At 38.1% G+C, this 20,881-nt stretch overlaps 2 protein-coding genes across 2 annotated transcripts in view; one reads left to right on the forward strand and one right to left on the reverse strand.

The window, feature by feature from the left end:
• LOC141443003 (prostasin-like) overlaps positions 1–20,881 on the forward strand; it is a 431,412-nt gene that overhangs the window by 220,860 nt on the left and 189,671 nt on the right. The window lies entirely within an intron of this gene.
• LOC141443028 (granzyme B(G,H)-like) overlaps positions 7–20,881 on the reverse strand; it is a 43,969-nt gene continuing 23,094 nt past the window's right edge. Inside the window, exons 7-9 of the mRNA XM_074108247.1 lie at positions 6,388–6,534; positions 2,575–2,701; positions 7–2,099 (exon numbers count right to left, since the gene is read on the reverse strand). Of these exons, the coding sequence (XP_073964348.1) occupies positions 1,977–2,099; positions 2,575–2,701; positions 6,388–6,534 (397 nt within the window). The 3' untranslated portion in view covers positions 7–1,976. The remainder of the gene's footprint in view (positions 2,100–2,574; positions 2,702–6,387; positions 6,535–20,881) is intronic.

The following is a 20,881-nucleotide window of genomic DNA, read 5'->3' on the forward strand; positions in this document are numbered from 1 at the left end:
TGAGCATGTTATACTATAACAAATACATAATATTTTATAGTACATTGTGTCTTAAGGGCGGTAAATAAGGAATTACGAACGACAGTCTATTAGAAGCCTGAAATCGAAGACTGAGGGCTTTAATGAGTCGATGTTCGTAATTCTAGTACCGCCCGTGCGACATACAATGTTTTTCATCACATTTGCGAGTACAATTGTATATTTGTAAAAGAAAAACTAATATTTTATCAAAAATGGTCGATACCGCTGATTGCGCTCATTAGAGGCAATCCGCAGCATGTGCATGGCGTGCGTGTGCAGCGCGCGCACGGAGCAGCAGCACGCCATGCAGTAACAAACTCATTGACCGACCGCGGGCTTCATGACATGAACATTAGTACGGGCAATGACTCATGCGACCGACCACGGGTTTCATGACAAGCACATTAAGGTCGAGGGTTTTATTTGGGGGGTTGCAACCAAGGTAGCCTGCATGTTACGACACTGTTTACGAGCAAGTGTGATGAAAAACATGTAACGCATATATATACGCGATAGAAAACATCTAGTTTTCTTATTATTCTAAAACTCATGACCTGCCGCGCAATGTTTAGATACGCCATACTAGGGGTTTATTAAATTTTTAACCCCCGACGCAAAAAGAGGGGTGTTATGAGTTTGACCGCTATGTGTGTCTGTGTGTCTGTCTGTGGCACCGTAGCTCTTAAACGGGTGGACCGATTTGAATGCGGTTTTTTTTTATTTAAAAGCTTGTTTTCTAGCGATGGTTCTTAGACACTTTTTATCAAAATGGGTTCAGCCGTTTCAAGATCTCTTCTCTTTTGTTCGCTGCGGTAGGAATCTTAGACGCATAATGGGTATTTAATTTACTTTCAAACATATTTGGGACCTAACATTTGAAACACCCATGTATGCTATATAACTATGCAAGATAATGGAATGCTTGTCCTGATGCTGCAGCCAGGATATCCAGCACACCAGTATACTCTTGAAAAAATAATAGCAGATATGTCGGGTTTGATTCCTTTTGATCAGTATTTGATTCTACACACAATGCAATGGTAACAACACGATGAGCTGATGCTGCAGCCAGGATATCCAACACACTAGTACACTTAAAAAAAATACTAGTTTAAAAAACATGAAATAATAAAACGCCGCCAAATAAGACAACTAAAATGTAAAAAATAATTATGCACTACCTAGCTGTTGCCCGCGACTTCATCTGCGAAGAATTCGTTTATCCGTATCCCGCGGGGACTATGCTGATTTCCCGCAAAATTAGCCCAAGTTAATTTAGTATAAGTACCTAGTAATATTTTTTTTATCTAAGCGTCGTCGGTGTCGGGGGACCGCTTTACTTACTTACTTACTTAATGTATAATGTTGTATAGGTACGGAACCCTTCGTACGAGTCCGACTCGCCCTTGGCCGTTTTTTCTTCCTTTGCCCGTGCGAAGCCGGGGCGGGTCGCTAGTATATTATAAAATCGTAAAAATACCTTGTACCGGTATTAAAATGATTGCGTTACTTACTTGATAAATTAACATTATGGTAAAGTTACCCAAACTAGATAACGGTAAATTTTCTTTATATAGCAGCTAATAGTAGGGCTATTGAAGCCGTGGTGGCCTAGTGGTTTGACCTATCGCCTCTCAAGCAGAGTGTCGTGGGTTCGAACCCCGGCTCGCACCATTGAGTTTTTCGAAATTCTTGTGCGGAATTACATTTGAAATTTACCACGAGCTTAGTTTGCGGTGAAGGAAAACATCGTGAGGAAACCTGCACAAACCTGCAAAGCGATTCAATGGTGCGTGCGAAGTTCCCAATCCGCACTGGGCCCGCGTGGGAACTATGGCCCAAGCCCTCTTGTTCTGAGAGGAGGCCTGTGTCCAGCAGTGGGAGTTGGGACGTATATAGGCTGGGATGATGAATAGTAGGGCTTGTTAACGTTACTATGGACGCTACTAAATGGACTATACCCAGCAAGGTCCAGCGGTGCTGTTGTAGTCTCCGTAGCAGACATGCTCCGTGTTGTTGAAGTAGCGCCCGTATCGGGCGGCGCGGCACTCTGTGTCTGTGAACTTCGTCAGTGTCACCTGCAAGTGTACGAATTGGGAATTTCATGGAATATAAAAATTATTAAAAAAAAACTAAAACCCGATGATGGTAGACATCACGGTGTCATAAAGAGACAAAACAAGAAGATCTGGGGTACTGCTCGGTCCCTTCCAGTCGGGCAAAGTAAACTGCCCACTGTTCTTTACTCACATTTCGGCTATTCAGGTCTCTGTCTTGCTCTAGCAGCACTGGAATAAATTGTGAGGCTATCCTGCGATCTGACGATACCTAAGTCTATGCAACAGGCTTTATTAAATAATAATAAAAAAAATGTGTGTTCATGCAGTTCCTCCACCACCACACTGTGAGAACACACATAAATCATACAAACCCAACTATCCCCACTACTACACAATGTTCCAATGTTCTAATGAGTCTCGATGTGTCCCTACAAATCTACTGCGAGGGAAAAGCCGCGGGCTTAACCTAGTATCGCGTTGAGCAACATTGTACCTTCTGCAGCGTATCCGCAAGGTCGCGTCCACGTGTTGTCCAACCCCATCCGGTCACGACCGCCCTGTCGCGGTCTCCGCCGAACACGTCCAGACAGGCCGGCACTATCGACTGGCTCAGGTGGATCCTAAGGAGGAAGCAGCATAGTTAAAGTTAAACACGTAAGGTTTGGTTTGTTTGACTCAAACCATTTTGATCGTTAAACAAAGCTAGTTTGAACAGTTTGTCAAACATTAACGGGTTTGGAGCTTGTTTTTTTTATCATTTTTTTTTATAATAATAATGGTAAACGAGCATCCGGGTCACCTGATGGTAAGCGATCACCGCCGCCCATGGACACCTACAGCATTATTAGGGTTGCGGGTGCTTTACCGGCCTAAGGGGGGGGGGGGGGGGTTAAAAGGGGGAGGGGAGAGTGGTTGTTTGATGAAATTTCATATTTTTGTTGTTTGACGCGCCGCTTGATCGTGTTTCGACGCGTTTGAATTAAGGTCAATGTGGCCAAGACCGCCGGCATACTTCATTTTTTTTTTACCTTTTATTTGATTATTTATTTATTTGATAGGTATTTTTAATTTATATTTTCGGTGACATAGTGCCACAGCATAGTGCTGAGGGTGAGGAACACATTTCCGTACTAGTTTCAAGATCAAAATGCCTTATGAAATCTTAATAATATTGAAATCGTAAAAACAGTTGGTAACTTCTGATTCAAGGGAAGTCCGGCGGACTGTGATATGACGGACTTGCCTTGTACATAGTAGACGGACTTTACGAAATTTTATTGTGATAAATGATGTTGATGGTACGTATAATTACAAAAGTAAGCCAATTTCTGATAAATTAAACACAGAATAAAGATAACTGGTTCTTATATTACTTATGTAGTTACTTTCTGGTGCAAAATCTTGTCGCGAACTATTTTTAACCCCCGACGAAAAAGAGGGGTGTTATAAGTTTGACCGCTATGTGTGTGTGTCTGTGTGTCTGTCTGTGGCACCGTAGCTCTTAAACGGGTGGACCGATTTGACTGCGTTTTTTTTATTTGAAAGCTAGTTTTCTAGCGATGGATCTTAGACATGATTTATCAAAATCGGTTCAGCCATTTCAAGATCGTCAGCTCTTTTGTTCGCTGCGGTAGGAATCTTAGACGCATAATGGATATTTACTTTACTTTCAAACATATTTGGGACCTAAAATTTGAAACACCCATGTATGCTATATAGCTCTGCAAGATTATGTAATTCTCGGCCTGATGCTGCAGCCAGGATATCCAGAACACTAGTAGGTACACTCTTAATAAAACTATAGCAGATATATCGTGTTTGGGATCGTTTTGATCAGTATTTGATTCTACAAACAATGCAATGGTGGTAACAGGATGAGCTGATGCTGCAGCCAGGATATCCAGCACAATAGTACACTCTATAACAAAATAATAGCACATATGTCGTGTTTGGATTCGTTTTGTTCAGTAATTGATTCTACATACAATGCAGTGGTGGCAACACGACGAGCTGATGCTGCAGCCAGGATATTCAGCACACCAGTAGGTATACTCTTGAAAAAATAATAGCAGATATGTCGTGTTTAATTCCTTTTGATCAGTATTTGATTCTACATACAATGCAACGGTGGCAACACGATGAGCTGATGCTGCAGCCAGGATATCCAGCACACTAGTACACTCTATAAAAAATAATAGCACATATGTCGTGATTGGATTCGTTTTGATCAGTAATTGATTCTACATACAATGCAGTGGTGGCAACACGACGAGCTGATGCTGCAGCCAGGATATCCAGCACACTAGTATACTCTTGGAAAAATAATAGCAGATATGTCGTGTTTGATTCCTTTTGATCAGCATTTGATTCTACATACAATGCAATGGTAACAACACGATGAGCTGATGCTGCAGCCAGGATATCCAACACACTAGTACAGTTTAAAAATATATATATCAAAGTTTAAAAAACATGAAATAAAAACTTAAATTTAAAATTTTAAAACCCCCCGACTTAAAAAACGCCAGCAAAAATAAAAATAAAAACGCCCGAAAAAAACACTGCTTGAAAAGACAATTAAAAAGTAAAAAATAATTATGCGCTACCTAGCTGTTGCCCGCGACTTCATCTGCGAACAATTCGTTTATCTCTATCCCGCGGGGACTATGCTGATTTCCCGCAAAATTAGCCTAAGTTAATTTAGTATAAAGTATCTAGTAATATTTTTTTATCTAAGCGTTGTCGGTGTCGGGGGACCGCTAAGGTTAATACTTTAAAAAATACAACATATTTAGTAGTCATACTTGTTAAGGCCATTTTTTGGCCGGATGCTGCACTTCGTGAAGAAAGCAAGCCGCTTTGCACAGTGATAGTACAGACTAAACTGAGTGATTTGACTCGCAGCAGCGGAAGTTTCACCCCTTAGGAACAGAGATGGCGCCACTTCTTTAAAAAATATTTCAAAAAATTCTACAAGCTAAAGTAATAAACCGATTTCAATGTTTAATATCTCAAATGAGAGCCTATTATAAACGTTATTTATAAAAAAATACAAAAAAAATATTTACAAAAAACTTTTGTCAAAAAACGCCATCTTAAGTTTTTTTTTCTTACCTGATTTGTAGTTTTTACTTGATTGCTTAAAAAAACTGTATGCAACATGAATGGTTTAATGCATGTACATATTACTGAGTACATAACAAGTATTTTAAAAAAAATCCGACACCGATACCTATCATATTTAACGAAATATGAAAGTTTAAATGTGAGCACAAATTTCATTAAAAAATATTTCCAAAAATTCTACAATCTTAAGTAATAGACCGATTTCAATGTTTAATATCTCAAATTAAAGCTCATAACATTCATTATTTACAAAAAAATATAAAAAAAATATTTACTGAAAACTTTTGGCAAAAAACACCATCTCAAGTTTTTTTTTCTTACCTGATTGGTAGTTTTTATTTGATTGCTTAAAAAAACTGTATGCAACATGAATGGTTTAATGCATATACATATTACTGAGTACATAATAAGTATTTTCATTTTTAATATAGTTTCATGTCACGGGTAGGTTGTTTGCGTAACAGTAGGAGGGACTCTAGTTCCGTCAGTTTGGCATCTGTCATTTGAATCATGTTAGAACAAAAAGAATATAGTTTTTTTTTTATTTCCTGTTAGATATATTGATGGATTCAGCTTGCGGGTCTAAAAACTGAATTATTCAAACATATATTTTTGGACATTAAATTTACCTACTGATAAAATTTTTGCTCATAAAAAAATCACCTATTTTAGGGTACAATTTATTTTACCATCTACAGGTTCTTAAAATAACACGTAAAAGCCGTATGCAAAAAATTAGCCTTATATCGAATTATTTCCAAAAAAAACTGTAGAATGACCAGGCTATAAAGGTCGCGCGCGGTGGTGTGTCGCCATGTGAGTGAGTAGATGAATGAAAATTTGAATGAGGTGAAAGGTGAGTGTAAAAGAGTAAAGAAAGTTATGGAATGAGGGTTGGTACAGACGCGCGTGTAAAGGTGAGTCCACACGTCTGTGTTGTAGGTAATTTTCTTTAAAATTCTTCTTTTGTTTAACCCGATGCAGGGTATAGGTGTGTGGGTGCATGTGTATGTGTGTTAAAATTTATGATTTCTGTTTTTTTGTTAAATAACCGTACGTAGCCGGGGCGGGCCGCTAGTGTACCTACAATAAAGAGTAAAAATATACCTATAATACAATACAGTACTACAATAAGATACAATACGGACTACACTTCGGGTAGTCCGCTAAAAGTACTTACGAATCAGTTTCAAGAAGAGCAATGTTATTATTCCAATACGAAGTGTAGTCAGGGTGCCTGATGATGCGTTTGATCTGATACACCTGCCCGGCTTCCACGTTGTTTGGGCGTTTGAGAGAACCCACGGAGGCAAACTGTAGGAGACCTCTAGAAAGAATAAATTGATTTATTAAGGCGGTACTTTGCGGAGTTCCATGTCAATGAACCTGTAATCTTTTACCTCGCTACTCTGCTACCTCACGTTCGCGACACTTACGTCTTAGGGCCTACGCTAGCTGGCCCGGGCGCAGCCTGCGGGCGGGCGCAGGTACAATCCCACGCACGCGACGCGCGCAGTTAGCGCTGCTCGTACTGTTGTTCAACAGGCGGCCACCCGCGCAGTGCAAACCGCGTCAGCTAGCGTAGGGCCCTTATAGTGTTTAGAAAAGAAAACCGGCCAAGAGCGTGTCGGACATGACCGAAATAGGGTTCCGTAGCCATTACGAAAAAATTAAGTAATATTTTTTTAAGGATTTCGAATTTTGTACGGAATATTCCAAGTTTAAGTATACGAGGGTCACACTGAAAGTTTCGGGAATAGATAAAAATAAGCAGTTAAATTGGATAAAAGTATTTTTATTGTTTCTCAAAGTATTCGCCCTTATATTTTATGCACTTTTTCATGCGTTCAAACCAGTCTTTAAAGCACTTATTGATCGCTGAAGTAGGGGTCGATAAAATGGCCTTTATAAAGGCCTCCACTGCTTCTTTTGGCGTCTGAAACCGCTGACCACGCAACTTATCCTTGATTTTGGGGAATGTGAAAAAGTCGTTGGAGCTTAGGTCGGGGCTGTATGGAGGATGGTCCAGGAGTTCAACGTTTTCACCGTTCAGATATACTCAGTTGTTGTCCGAGCGGTGTGGAAGCTGGCATTGTCGTGGTGAAGGATGATGCGGCGATTAGAGTTATTTTTTGGAGTTTGTAGAATATTATGCATGTGGGTACATTTTGAAAAAATGAGCAGGCAGTCTTGTACCGAACTCTGTAGTTTGATTACGTGTCCCAAGTCCCACTTCAACAGAGTTCATGAAAGATACTCGGCAAACAAATAGTTGTGTACCAATCGGCATTGACCGTTCTACGAACGTCGAGAGGAATAGTACCTACATGACCCGATTTGGAGACAAACGTGGCCACCATCTTCTTGGCCGTGCTGCGAGAGCGAATAACTTTTGTCGGCTTGAGCTCCTCTTCATAGACCCAAAGTCGAGACTGGTTTTTCGATTCAGGCTCATATGCATATATCCATGACTCGTCACCCGATACGACACTAAAAACTGCGTTAAGAGCCTCCTCCGTTGAATTTATTCAAAGTTTTGCGGCACCAATTGTCACGAGTCGCTTTTTGCTCGTCAGATAATAAATGAAGGATCCAGCGGGAAAACAACTTTCGCACGCCCAATTCTTCCCGTAAAATAATTTGTATCTGACTCATTCCAATATTCAAGCACTCTTGAATTTCCCGGTATGTCACATCTTCTTTTATCATTTGACGCACAGCATCGATGTTTTCTTGAGTGACGGCCGATTTTGGTCGACCTTCACGCACGTCGTCCGTGAGTGATACACGGTCGCGTTTAAAATCTGAATACCACCTGTATATTGTAGTCTTTGAAGGTGCTTCATTACTAGTAGCAGCAATCATCCGGTCTCCACATTGTTTTTGTGTTAATCCACTTTTAAAGTCATAATAAATCATAGCTCTTAAGTTTTCATCATCGGCGTAACAAAGTCACACAGACTTCGCTGGTTCGGCCACCTACTACGAATGGGAGAGGATCGGGCTGCCAAAAGAGCGTACGTGGGACGACCGGCTGGTCGCCGCCCGGTTGGGCGACCCAGGTACCGCTGGGAGGACAGTGTCCAGGCGGATCTGCGACGTCTCCAAGTCGACGACTGGCAAGAGGCTGCGCACGATCGGGACAGATGGCGTGCTCTCGTTTCGGAGGCCAAGACCCTCTTTGGGTCCCTGAGCCAAATTAGTTAGTTTAGTTAAGTTTTCACGGGACAATTCCATTTTCACCTGCGACTCGACGACTTCAAAAAACAATTGAAACCGAACCATTACTTTTTTTTCTATGTCGCCAGTGTTTTAAGATACTGAAACTTTTTAGAGATTAAAAAAAGGTATATAATAATTATGTGCCAAAATTAAGTTTCTAAAATTTGGATTCCCGAAACTTTCAGTGCAGCCCTCGTATTTTATACCTTATGCTGCTATTTACTCTTAAAGTACTGATTATTCTCAAGAAAACTTTACCGTTATAGTTTTCCTTGTAAGTTTGATATACACTTACTACCATCCAAAAAAAAATCAAATTTTCCCACCCACCGGTTTAGATTTCAGAGGTTACGCTCGATTTTAATGAAAATTTTACAAACAAATCACTGAATCGAAAAATCGTTCAAGCAACCCTGTAATGGTTTTAAAAGACATATCCAACGATACATCACATTACAAGGTTGGATGAGAGAAAAAAAAAAAACACCCCCATTTTACGTCTATGGGTCCGGGAATATTGTAAAAAAAAAAACGATTTTTTTTATTATACTCTTTTGTTGGCATAGTTTACATATATATTCGTGCAAAATTACAGCTTTCATTCTATCATTGATAATCCCTGAGCAAAGCCGCGGACGGACAGACAGACAGATAGACAGGCAGACAGACATGGCGAAACTATAAGGGTTCCGTTTTTGCCATTTTGGCTACGGAACCCTAAAAACTATGTACAACAATACACGCACACTCAGACGAACAAAGTGGTAAAAACTTTTTGCCCAATCAGATTTTGCCACATCAAAATTCCTTGGAAAGTTTATTCCTAAAGACAAAATTCCAAGTAAGTATCATTACGTTGGACCTTACGAGTATAAGATATCTAAATAAATGTGATCGTCTAGTATTAAGGACCCTCTGATACGTTTAATTTTACGGGGACTGTAAGCTCAACCAATAATGGTCATCCAGCAGCGTACGACCTGATAACACGTATCCATTTTGGGTTCTGATTATCACGTCGTACAGTCAACGTCATAAATAAGTAATCACTTTTGTACCTTGTCACTTTAACGTCATGTTTGAGAAGCCATACGAAATTGCGAAAAAGCGAAAAGGTACAGAAATTATCACTTATTTATGACGTTGACTGTACAATAACATAGTCGTGCATTTTAGGGCGACCGGATTTTGCTCGGCCAGTCAATGTACGACCTGTTATTGTACGACGTCGTAATCGGAATCCATTTGAATCGAATGACCATAGATTTGTGTTAGGTCCAATTGTGACCACAATGCGCGAGCCGAGCGAGCGTAGCGAGCGTGCCGCGGCAGCGGCCGGCGAAGCGCCAGGACCAAATTAAGTTATTTTCTACTTAATGTTTAATATTTATGGACAGACGTACTTCGACGAGCGCCCTTATATCAAAACTGAATTATTTTTTTTCCAATTTCGGGCTGCAATATTGCGTTTTAGTTTGTAAATTAATGTTTTTTTTTTAACTTTGTACTGCGATTTTCACAGAGGATAGTACCTTTACCGTACACTATTGTATTTTTCACCTATGATGAGTTCTGTGAATTTTCGTCGTATTTTCAAACCCTCATAACATCGTCCTAGTTAACACCAGAGAGCCCAAATTTACAGCAAAAGATGTGGCTAGGGTGTTATTAAACACACCAAGTTTCGTTGATCTAACTTTAATACTTTAGTTGTTATTGATACCCTAAATACGTCAATTTTGACACTCGTCAAAAATCTAGGGTACTTCCCAATGTCAATGAAGTCTAGTATTTACATGCAAAAAATAAAAAAATTAAGAAATCTGAAACTTTTCCCTCCCACCCCTATACAGGGGGTGCAAGTCTGTATACAGAAGTAGTAAAATAACATGTCTTAGAAAGCTAAAATTCTGTGTAAAGTGTATGATTTAGATAGGTACAAAGAACGGAATAATTAATAAAATACATAACTTTTATTCTCCAACCCCTTTTAAGAACGTACAAAATTGGTCGAGTTTTATCATGGCATGGATGTACATTAACCGCACTCAATTTTACTATGCCGCAAAGTACGAAAATGCTTAGTTTCAGAAAGTTAAGGTTATAAAATGATATTTGTTGTGTAATTTCATTAAAGTAAACAATGTCAAGTAGGTAATATGAGTAGTCAGTCGCCAAACTGCGAAAAACGACCCACCTAGGATAAATATCCGAGCACAAGGGGACCCTTTTGAATAAGACCTTTAGTACTCCGACCAACGAAGGTTTTGTAACCCGATTAATTTTCCCGCCTATGAAACTTGGCACATGATGAAAATAGATAATACACATTATAATTATACAATAATCCAACAACTTTTTTTACGAGAAGTTAGGTATTTTTACCTAAATATGAAAATCGTTTTTAGCTCTCTGTGAAAAATTCCTCAGTCTGAAATTTTTTCTGTATGCGTACCTATGTACTACTTAGAATATGTATGTAAAAGAATCCAATTGTTTTTCGACTTCAGAGATACCGCAAATTTAACTTTTAACATTTTGCACTGTAACTTCTACTGAAAAATTGCTCTGCTGATTTTTATTTTTTAATATGCCTTTATTTACTTAAATAAATAGCTTTAATAATATATACAATATATTATTTTCCTTTCATCATCATCATCATCCCAGCCTATATACGTCCCACTGCTGGGCACAGGCCTCCTCTCAGAACAAGAGGGCTTGGGCCATAGTTCCCACGCGGGCCCAGTGCGGATTGGGAACTTCACACGCACCATTGAATTGCTTCGCAGGTTTGTGCAGGTTTCCTCACGATGTTTTCCTTCACCGCATAGCTCGTGGTAAATTTCAAATGTAATTCCGCACATGAATTTCGAAAAACTCAGAGGTGCGAGCCGGGGTTTGAACCCACGACCCTCTGCTTGAGAGGCGATAGGTCAAACCACTAGGCCACCACGGCTCCCTATTTTCCTTTTATTTTCCTTTACAATATTATAATTCTTATTTTTACGTAATTACGTCGTGTGAATAATTGCTCAGGTAAATTTATTAGGTTTCTTAGTCAGGGATCGCTCTATTGTAATAGATTTTTCAATAACCCAATTGAAATTCAACTAAATACCAAGTTTTTAAAATATCAATCATTGCTAATACTAATAGTATTCCCGCCGTTTAGCAGCGACCGGGCGGGAGCGCGGGAAAGCAGAGGGCTTCGGGGCATTTAGTATCGTAGTAGCTAAAGTATCGAAAAGTATGTGACATCACAGGAAAATTGACTTTATTACAGACCGTATAAGGTCCAATGATCCAGTTAGCTAATAGTCCTCTTTTACTGGCAAAAATGATTATTTCAGAAACTAATATGATGTTTTATTTCGAAATATACCTACCTACTTTCTTGTTCCATAGGGTAATGAAAAACTCGCTACTGACAGGCGACTTCCTTTTGTCACAATTTCAACCTTACGTGAGTGGTAATAAGAACGTATCGCTGAGTTTAGCCCGGGAACTACATCTCGTCTGCGTATAGTATATCCTTAAAAGTATAAGGGTAAGGCCGCGAATTTTGACCAATTTGGACGTTTCAAATTTGGAACGCTGATAAAAAAAAACTGATAACACCTAGAGGTTTCATTTTTTTTTATTATATTACACGATATAAATTCTCAAGGTCGCAAATGAGATAATTGATTTAAACCGTATTAAAAAAATAATAAAAATATATTTCCGTCCAAAACGTAACGAAAGTTGACTATTTTTTTTGACCACGAGTACTTAATACCTTATTATTTTCATGCTTTTTAACTTCTCATGATCATGATTTTGTTTAAACAAAACTTAATGATATAACGATAGTTCTCCCGATTGCGGAATCATGATAATCAAATAATTTTCTAGTTTTATATTTATTTCTTTTCACGTGCCAAAATTCCACGTTTTCGTAACGAATACTTAGGTGACGCTTTATAAAGCTAGTTTTAACGCCAATTTGGGTAGAAATTTGTTTTTGTACACTGGCAACTAATACTCTAATAGGGCAACACCGATGAGATAAATAAATCTAATCAGTTTGTTGACAAACAGCCATCAAAAGTGACGCGGAGATTTTTTTTCGAAAAAACGTCGAAAGTGCTTGTTCGATTTTAAGGGTAAATAGTGATTATTTTTAACTGGTTGTTTTTCATACGATAGGGTAATCTTTTCCACGCAAGTGGCATGTATTATTATATTCAAAATGTCGTTATTTCACCATGAGAAACGATTTTTTGTTTAAAATACTTTCGTTACGATTACGTTACATTTTTACAAAATGCTACGTATTTTTTACATAACGTTACGAAAAAATGTGGTAAAGGGAAGTTCACACAGAAAAATTCTAACTTACACTAGTTTATTATTAGGTTTCCAATGACTGCACAGTAAGTTAGTTAGATGGATATTTTGAAGTTAAGTAAATTTGAATCTGTAGGTGCAAGGATCGGCACAAGAGAATTGTGGCGAGTTCTGTGTTCACGTCCTGCTTACATGCATAGCATATTTAAAGTGAGAGACAAACGGAGAGATTCACTTACCTACTTAGTTCATTTGTTACCCAAGCTTAATAATCATAATAATTTATTTCCAAAAACATCTTTTTACATTGTCCACTTAACTAAGACACTACTTCCTAAATTGGTAAAACCTGTGATTTAGAATAAGCAGCGCTCTTCCCCTTAAGAGTTAGATGTATTGATTTACATAGCAAAATATAAAGTTTTAGACAAAATACTAAATTGCTATAGTTTTGGCCATTTCTTTGAGGTATTTAATAGCTTGTACAGTCGAAGTCACAAGCATGCTCACAACCAGGTGGTAGGACCTTGTGCAAGGTCCGCCCGGATTGTTACCACCATCTTGCTTGCGTGCATGCGTGCTTGCACTGTTGTGTTTCAGCGTGGAGAGTAAGACAGCCGGTGAAATTACTGGCACGTGAGGTATCCCATCTTAGGCCTCTAGGTTGGCAACGCGTCTGCAATACCCCTGGTGGTGATCTCTTACCATTAGGAGACCCACTTGCTCGTTTTCCATCCAGTCGAATAAAAAAAACCACTTATCCAAATTCATTATGCTTATAAATGTGCACCTTATTGTCAGTGTTATAGAGGCATGTAAAGAGACACTTTTGGAAAGATGTTTGTCAACTAGAGGGTACTTCCACATTCTCATGTTTTAGCTCTAGGTATAGATCCCATATAAGTAGGACAGGTTTAGTATCAGTATCGTCAGAAACTATAATAGATAGATAATTTGTATATGTTTGTGTGTGGAACAATGGGTGTCAATTTTAGGATAAAAAAATGTATAATTAAAATGTTATGTCTATCAACAACAACTTTTTATAAAAAAAATAAACAAAAGTTGTAGTAAAAATAAAACTTCACTTTATTATATGACATGTATTTTTTTTTCATAGATACGTTATCTAATGAGAATATTTACCAGTATGATCTAGGCTTTATAAAAATTTACGTTACGTTTTATGGTAACGTCACGTATTTTTTTTATGTTATTTCTATGTCACATTGGTCAAAATTCGCGGCCTTACCCATAATGAATGTTTGAAAATTTGTTGTATAATTGATAAATCTGTTTTAATATATAATCAAATGACCAATACATATACAAGAAATTACGTAATTAAGCAAAAAAAAAACCTGTTTCAAAATGAAAAACTTTTGGATAACTGAGATAAGCTATGTATTTGAAAATATAAAAGCATATTAAAAAATAAAAATCAGCAGAGCAATTTTTCAGTAGAAGTTACAGTGCAAAATGTTAAAAGTTAAATTTGCGGTATCTCTGAAGTCGAAAAACAATTGGATTATTTTACATACATATTCTAAGTAGTACATAGGTACGTATACAGAAAGAATTTCAGACTGAGGAATTTTTCACAGAGAGCTAAAAACGATTTTCATATTTAGGTAAAAATACCTAACTTCTCGTAAAAAAAGTTGTTGGATTATTGTATAATTATAATGTGTATTATCTATTTTCATCATGTGCCGAGTTTCATAGGCGGGAGAATTTTTCGTAAGTCTCCATACAACAAATCTTCTCGTTGACTAGAGTATAGGTCATAATATGGGCTTAATCGATTTGAATATCTAGGCCTCCCAGTACACTTCAATAGCCTAGTCCCACACATAGATCGTTAGAAGGCCCCTGCCCCGATCTCATGTCCCCATCAAAGACTATGGACCAATCCTAAACCCCCCTAAAAAAAATACCTTCTTCCAAACCGTCACACTAAGTACATTTCGAAAAACCCTGCAACATTCAACAGCTCACACTACACTAAACAGCTCCCTCGAAAGCTCCATACGCCCAAGACTTGGGCAGCTCCGTACGGCTACAGCCTTCACAGCTCCGTAAGGCTTCAACTTTCACAAGGTCCGTACGGCTACAGCTTTCAAAGCTCCGTTCGGCTACAACTCTCACGGCACAGGCGGCTCCTTTACGCCCTAACCTGACACTAAGCGCTGACGGCCTTAATTTCCGGAGCTCTGCATATCCTTCCTGGCTCGTCCAAGACCCTGATCGTTCCGGCGTGGAAAACTGTCCAGGCTGCTCGTCCTGCCGCCCTAAGCCCCCTTTTGACCTCGGCACCGACGACCGCTCAGCTGGACCAGGCCCCTGCTGTGGCCAGTAGCCCTCTTCGCTCCGGGTTCTTCTCTCCGACTCCAGGGAAGTGTAGGCCAGGGAGACCGAATAATCAGAACCGACCTCTCAATAAAATCGCTTGAACTTACTACCTGAGATTCTCGTAATACTTTTGCATGCTCGTTTGCCATCCAGTCGAATAAAATAAAATAAAAAGATACTGGTTCTGGCGTCTCGGTTATGTCCGAGGTTATGTATAAACAATAATTTTATTCATTTGCCCTGATTAAAAGTGATTTAAAGATGTGTTTTTATACTGGCCACCAAATCACTAGTTTGAAGTTAAAGTTTTCTATAAAAATCTAACAAAAATAATGAGATTTTCTGTCATTGTCAACGGTGCCCCCCCTCTATTAGGACGTAATTTTATGACCAAATTTAAGTTTATATCTTCCGCCAACCATAAAATCACGTCTGTCGGTAAACATGTAACAGTGATCCGAGATCTTTTAAATAAATATCCAGACATTTGGAAAGATGAATTAGGTTGTTTTAACAAACTCGAAGTGGAACGAAATCTCAACGCCGACGCCAAGCCTAAGTTTTTTAAGTCACGACAGGTACCTTTTGCTTTAAAAGAATAAGTTAGTGCAGATATAGACAGACTACTTAGTTAAATTCGGTATTTTAGTGCCATTTAATTTTTCCGAGTATGCCACACCTATAGTACCAGTGCTAAAGGAAAACGGAAAATTGAAAATTGCCGGCGATTTTTCTTGTACCTTAAATAAAGACCTTAAAAAAGATAAATACTCGTACCCTTTACCTAGAATTGAAGAGGTGTTTTCGTAATTAGGTGGGGGTTTGCAGTATACTAAGCTTAATTTGAGCAATGCGTATAATCAATTTAAACTAAACGAATCGTCACAGCGTTTAACTACAATAATACGCACAAGGGTTTATTTTCATATACTCGTCTGGTTTAACTAATGGCTGGATTGTATATTTATGGACAGAGGTACTTCGACGAGCGCCCTTATATCAAATACGTCAATTTTGACACTCGTCAAAAATCTAGGGTACTTCCCAATGTCAATGAAGTCTAGTATTTACATGCAAAGAATAAAAAAAATTAAGAAATCTGAAACTTTTCCCTCCCACCCCTATACAGGGGGTGCAAGTCTGTATACAGAAGTAGTAAAATAACATGTCTTAGAAAGCTTAAATTCTGTATGAAAGTGTATGATTTAGATAGGTACAAAGAACGGAATAATTAATAAAATACATAACTTTTATTCTCCAACCCCTTTTAAGGGGGTGTAGGGTTGCTTTGAAAGTAGTAAAGTTATATTAATGTTGTATACTTCCCAAACGGCAATATTTACGCTTTCGCTGTAAAAAGTTATCAGATCCAAGGAAAAGCCAAGCCCCTTAACCCTGGTTTCACTAACCGTACACTCTATTGCATATCATAAAATTGAAGACCGTGATATAAATTTCCACCGTACATACCTAAGTCTATCAGATTAATAATAATATATTATCACAATATTGAAGACAAACTTAATTTCTATTGGCCAGACGCTCCGATAGACATAGACTTATGTACGGTCGAAAATTATATCAAAGGTCTTCAATTTTATGATATGATGCAAGCGGCCATTAATGTTGACCGCTATGTGTGTCTGTGTATCTGTTTGTCCGTGTCTGTGCGTCTATCTGTGGCACCGTAGCTCTTAAACGGTTAAACCTATTTAAACGCTGTTTTTTTTTATTTGAAAGCAGGTTTTCTAGCGATGGTTCCTAGACATGTTTCATCAAAATCGTTTCAGCCATTTTTAAAATATTATATTTTGAAATGAAAATGTCGCGGGGGTTTTGCCAAGTTCAGATCCCAAACAATGTCATTATTATACAAAACAAAAACTATACAACTGGTTTTATTTCATCATAATGATGGTGCCTAATGATACCAATTACAAAATATTGCAGAGAATGCAATTTTGACTCAGTCATTTTATACATTTAAGGATAATTCCAAAAAAAGTGGCACCGGCAGGTTAAAGTTTTGTGTAAAAAAAATGGGCCAGTTTTACCAACTGAGTATGAATATTATTTTTTTAATATTACAATTGGGGCATATCTGTAAAGGGCACCGCAAAATTCATATAAATATAGAAATTGTGGCGTGTTGAAGTTTTGGAGATACAGGTTAAAGTTGCATTGCGCAGGTTAGTAGAGAAAACATTACAAGTTAAAGTTAAATTTTACAGATTATGTACAAAAGAGTAGATATCAAGAGGCGAAGGGGTTGAATTATGCTTTGACGATCAGGTCTATAAGCCAGTGTCGTACAACCCTACGGCCAGAATTACGCGCCGTATAAGGACTGTTGTCAGACTACAAAGATCTGTTTGACGGTGATGGTTTTGAGCGCCTTTACAAGCCGAAGACCGTGCAGCTGCCGAAGTTATATGGGTTGCCGTAAGTGCACAAGACAAAAAGAACTGCCTTTAAGATCTATCGTAAGTCAAATTGCTTCTCCTACTTACGACCTTGCGAAACACGTAGCATCGATGTTGTGGCCGCTTGTGGGGAAAACGTCATCTTACGTTAAAGATTCTCGCCATTTTTTGAAATTCTCAGCAGCATTAAGTTGGAACCGGAAGACGTTATGGTGAGTTTTGATGTGGCGTCGCTTTTCACCAATGTTCCTCTTAAAGAATGCTATGAGATGATTCGGGGGAAGTTATGTGACAATGATATTATGTTAGAGTCCTAGCTACAGATTGATGGACATCACTATCTGCAGATTGATGGCGTTCTTATAGATAGTCGCGTGGCACCGGTGATATAGCCAATATCTGGATGGCACATTTTGAGACTTTAATAGATCTACATGCGTGGAATGTAAAATTGTGGAAGCAGTACGTCGATGATGTTTTGTGCGTTATGAAAGGTGGGAAACCTGAAGTGGAACAGTTTCTGGCATATCTCAATTCCATTCATATACAAAGATTAGGTACTTTTACTTATGAGTTGGAAGAGGGGCATACATTAGCTTTCCCTGGTGTAAAGGAAAAAACAAGAGCGGATGGTTCTTTGATATATACCTACCGTCGATAGGAAGCCGACGCACACAGATAGGAAACTGACCGCATCGTCTCACCACCATCCCAGACATCTCATCCGTTACGAGCTCATTGCAAAATAGGGCATTTGATTTTTGTGACTGAATTTGTTGAGGACGAGTTGAGACATGTTCAGGAGGTACTAAAGTGTAATGGATATGAGGTAAATAAATGGCAGCCAAGAAGGAAACGTAGAACCAAACATCCTGATGTAGCTAGGCAACCTGCGTATATGTCTTATATGACAGGAGTCACGGATAAAGTTGGAGACGTTGTAGGCAAGTATTCCATTAAGGTAGTGTAAGTCTGTACACACCTTTGTCCAAAGTCGCGAGGCATATTAGGACACCCAAGGATGTCGATCCCTTTCGAACATACCGGGTGTTTATAAGATTGATTGTAGTTGCGGTAGTTCCTATATCGGACAGACGAAAAGAACAATAACTGAGAGGGACAAGGAACATATTGCGGCTGTTAAAAATCGCCAAGTGAACAAGTCAGCATATCAACAACTTTAGGTACTAAGATACCCGAATAGCGAATTCGTAATTGCCACTCAAAATTATTTATTACTTTAACCTGCCAAGAGTCACTTTAACTTGTATACTGATTACAAGTGAAAGTGACACAAGTTACAGTGAAAAGTAGGTATACTAGACAATTACTTAAAAACCATTAATGATATGAATGCCTCACTCTCAGTGCAATCAGATATGAGTATATAGAACATTTTAATTAGATAAGTAAAAAACGTCCCATACCAATATCGTCAAATAATCAAGACAAGTTAAAGTTAACATACATGTTACAAACTCCGGATTCCCGCCTTCGATCACTTGTCGCCACAAAACTACATTCGTACGGCCGCAAAAGCTCTGTTTGGCGATTAGATGGATACTGACGGAATGTTTTGCCGCGATTTATGGTCTACAAATGATATATCTGTGTGAGTGAGACGCTGTACTGTGAACACACAGGTAACAGTGAAAATATCGCTGGACAAATTTCGGGCGTGGATATTGTTGTTTAAAAATGATATATAAAATCCCTGCAATATATTTTCAATACAGTTATATTCCTGTTGTCATATAGCGCTATATTTTTTTAACATAAAAACGTATACGAATAAAGTAAAGAACTAAAACTCGAAGAGTGTCGCGTTTGGACAAGACAGGTTACAGTAAAAACTGGCACTATCAATTTTTTGTTATTAAACTGATAAATTGAAATTTAATAAAAAGGCCTGGTCTCTGTGTATTAGATTGGTTTTTACCTGTGAACATTTTTATTTTTTCTGAAAACGACAATTTGAGCATAGTTTCTATTCAAAAACTAAATGACAGGTTGAGGTGCCACTTTTTTTGGAATCGCCCTTTAACGTTAAACTTTCTTGCAATAAGCAGTAAAAAAACCAGTAGCACTTCAAACGAATGCTACATTCTAACTAAAACGCAGCAAATATGATGACTATACCGTAATTTACTCTGCAAACACGATTAAATGATTGCAGTATCAAGCTTTATACTGCATATTATTCGGTATTCTGAAAGATTTATAGTAAAAATATTACAACAGTAATAGCACAGATTTTATAGATAAAGTCAACACGTGTCGGACACCCTTTAGCCGTTATAGTTTACCTTGAAAGTTTGATATACTAACAACCATCCTGAATTTTTTTAATTTTTTCCACCCACCGCTTTAGATTTTAGAGGGGAGGGACGCTCTATTTTAATGAAAATTTGCACTTTAAAGTTGAATATCTCGCAAACAACTCATTAAATCGAAAAATCGTCTTAGCAAACCCGTAAAGGTTTTAAAAGACCTATCCAACGATTCCCCACACTATAGGGTTGGATGAGAAAAAAAAACAGCCCCACTTTATTGTCTATGGTCTATGTCTACCCTAAAAAAAAATATTTTTGAATTTTTTTATTGTACCATTTTGTCGACATAGTTTACATATATCCGTGCAAAATTACAGATTTCTAGCATTGATAGTCCCTGAGCAAAGCCGCGGACGGACAGACAGACAGACAGACATGGCGAAACTATAAGGGTTCCGTTTTTGCCATTTTGGCTCCGAAACCCTAAAAACGAACTTTGAAGTAGTTTTTTGCGTTTTTCTCGAAACAGCATTTTTGCACTTACTGCGTTTTAAGATCTGCACGGCAGAACGATGCAAAGATCAATCCTTTCGAATTTAGATCATTTTGTAAGGTAAATGGTAGCGAGTAGTTGACCTCGCCTATTTATCACCCGCGCAGCAACGGCCAGGCAGAAAACTCGGTAAAGACTTGTAAAAAAATGCTAAAATGTATACTATCCGGTCTAAAGAGTAAATATCATTCCTTTCAGGAAGATTTGTTGAGTTTTCTGTTTGAGTATAGGGAATACGATCTATTGTGCAACTGGTCAAACTCCGGCGAAATAAATGATAGGAAGGAACTTACGTACCAAATTAGATTTAATTCAAAATCAGAATCATGTATTATCAATAACTGTTACATAATGAACACATGCACACATATATACATAGAAGAATTTTACCTATAAATAAGGATTGCAATGGCGTGATGACCGAAGACATTAAATCCCAGTAGATGTTTTCAAGTTGGGGAAACTGTATGGGCCAAATTTGTATGGAAAATTTCTCATTTCTGAACTTAGAAGTATAAA

Source organism: Choristoneura fumiferana, chromosome 26 (genome assembly GCF_025370935.1).
Source record: "Choristoneura fumiferana chromosome 26, NRCan_CFum_1, whole genome shotgun sequence".
NCBI lineage: Eukaryota > Metazoa > Arthropoda > Insecta > Lepidoptera > Tortricidae > Choristoneura > Choristoneura fumiferana.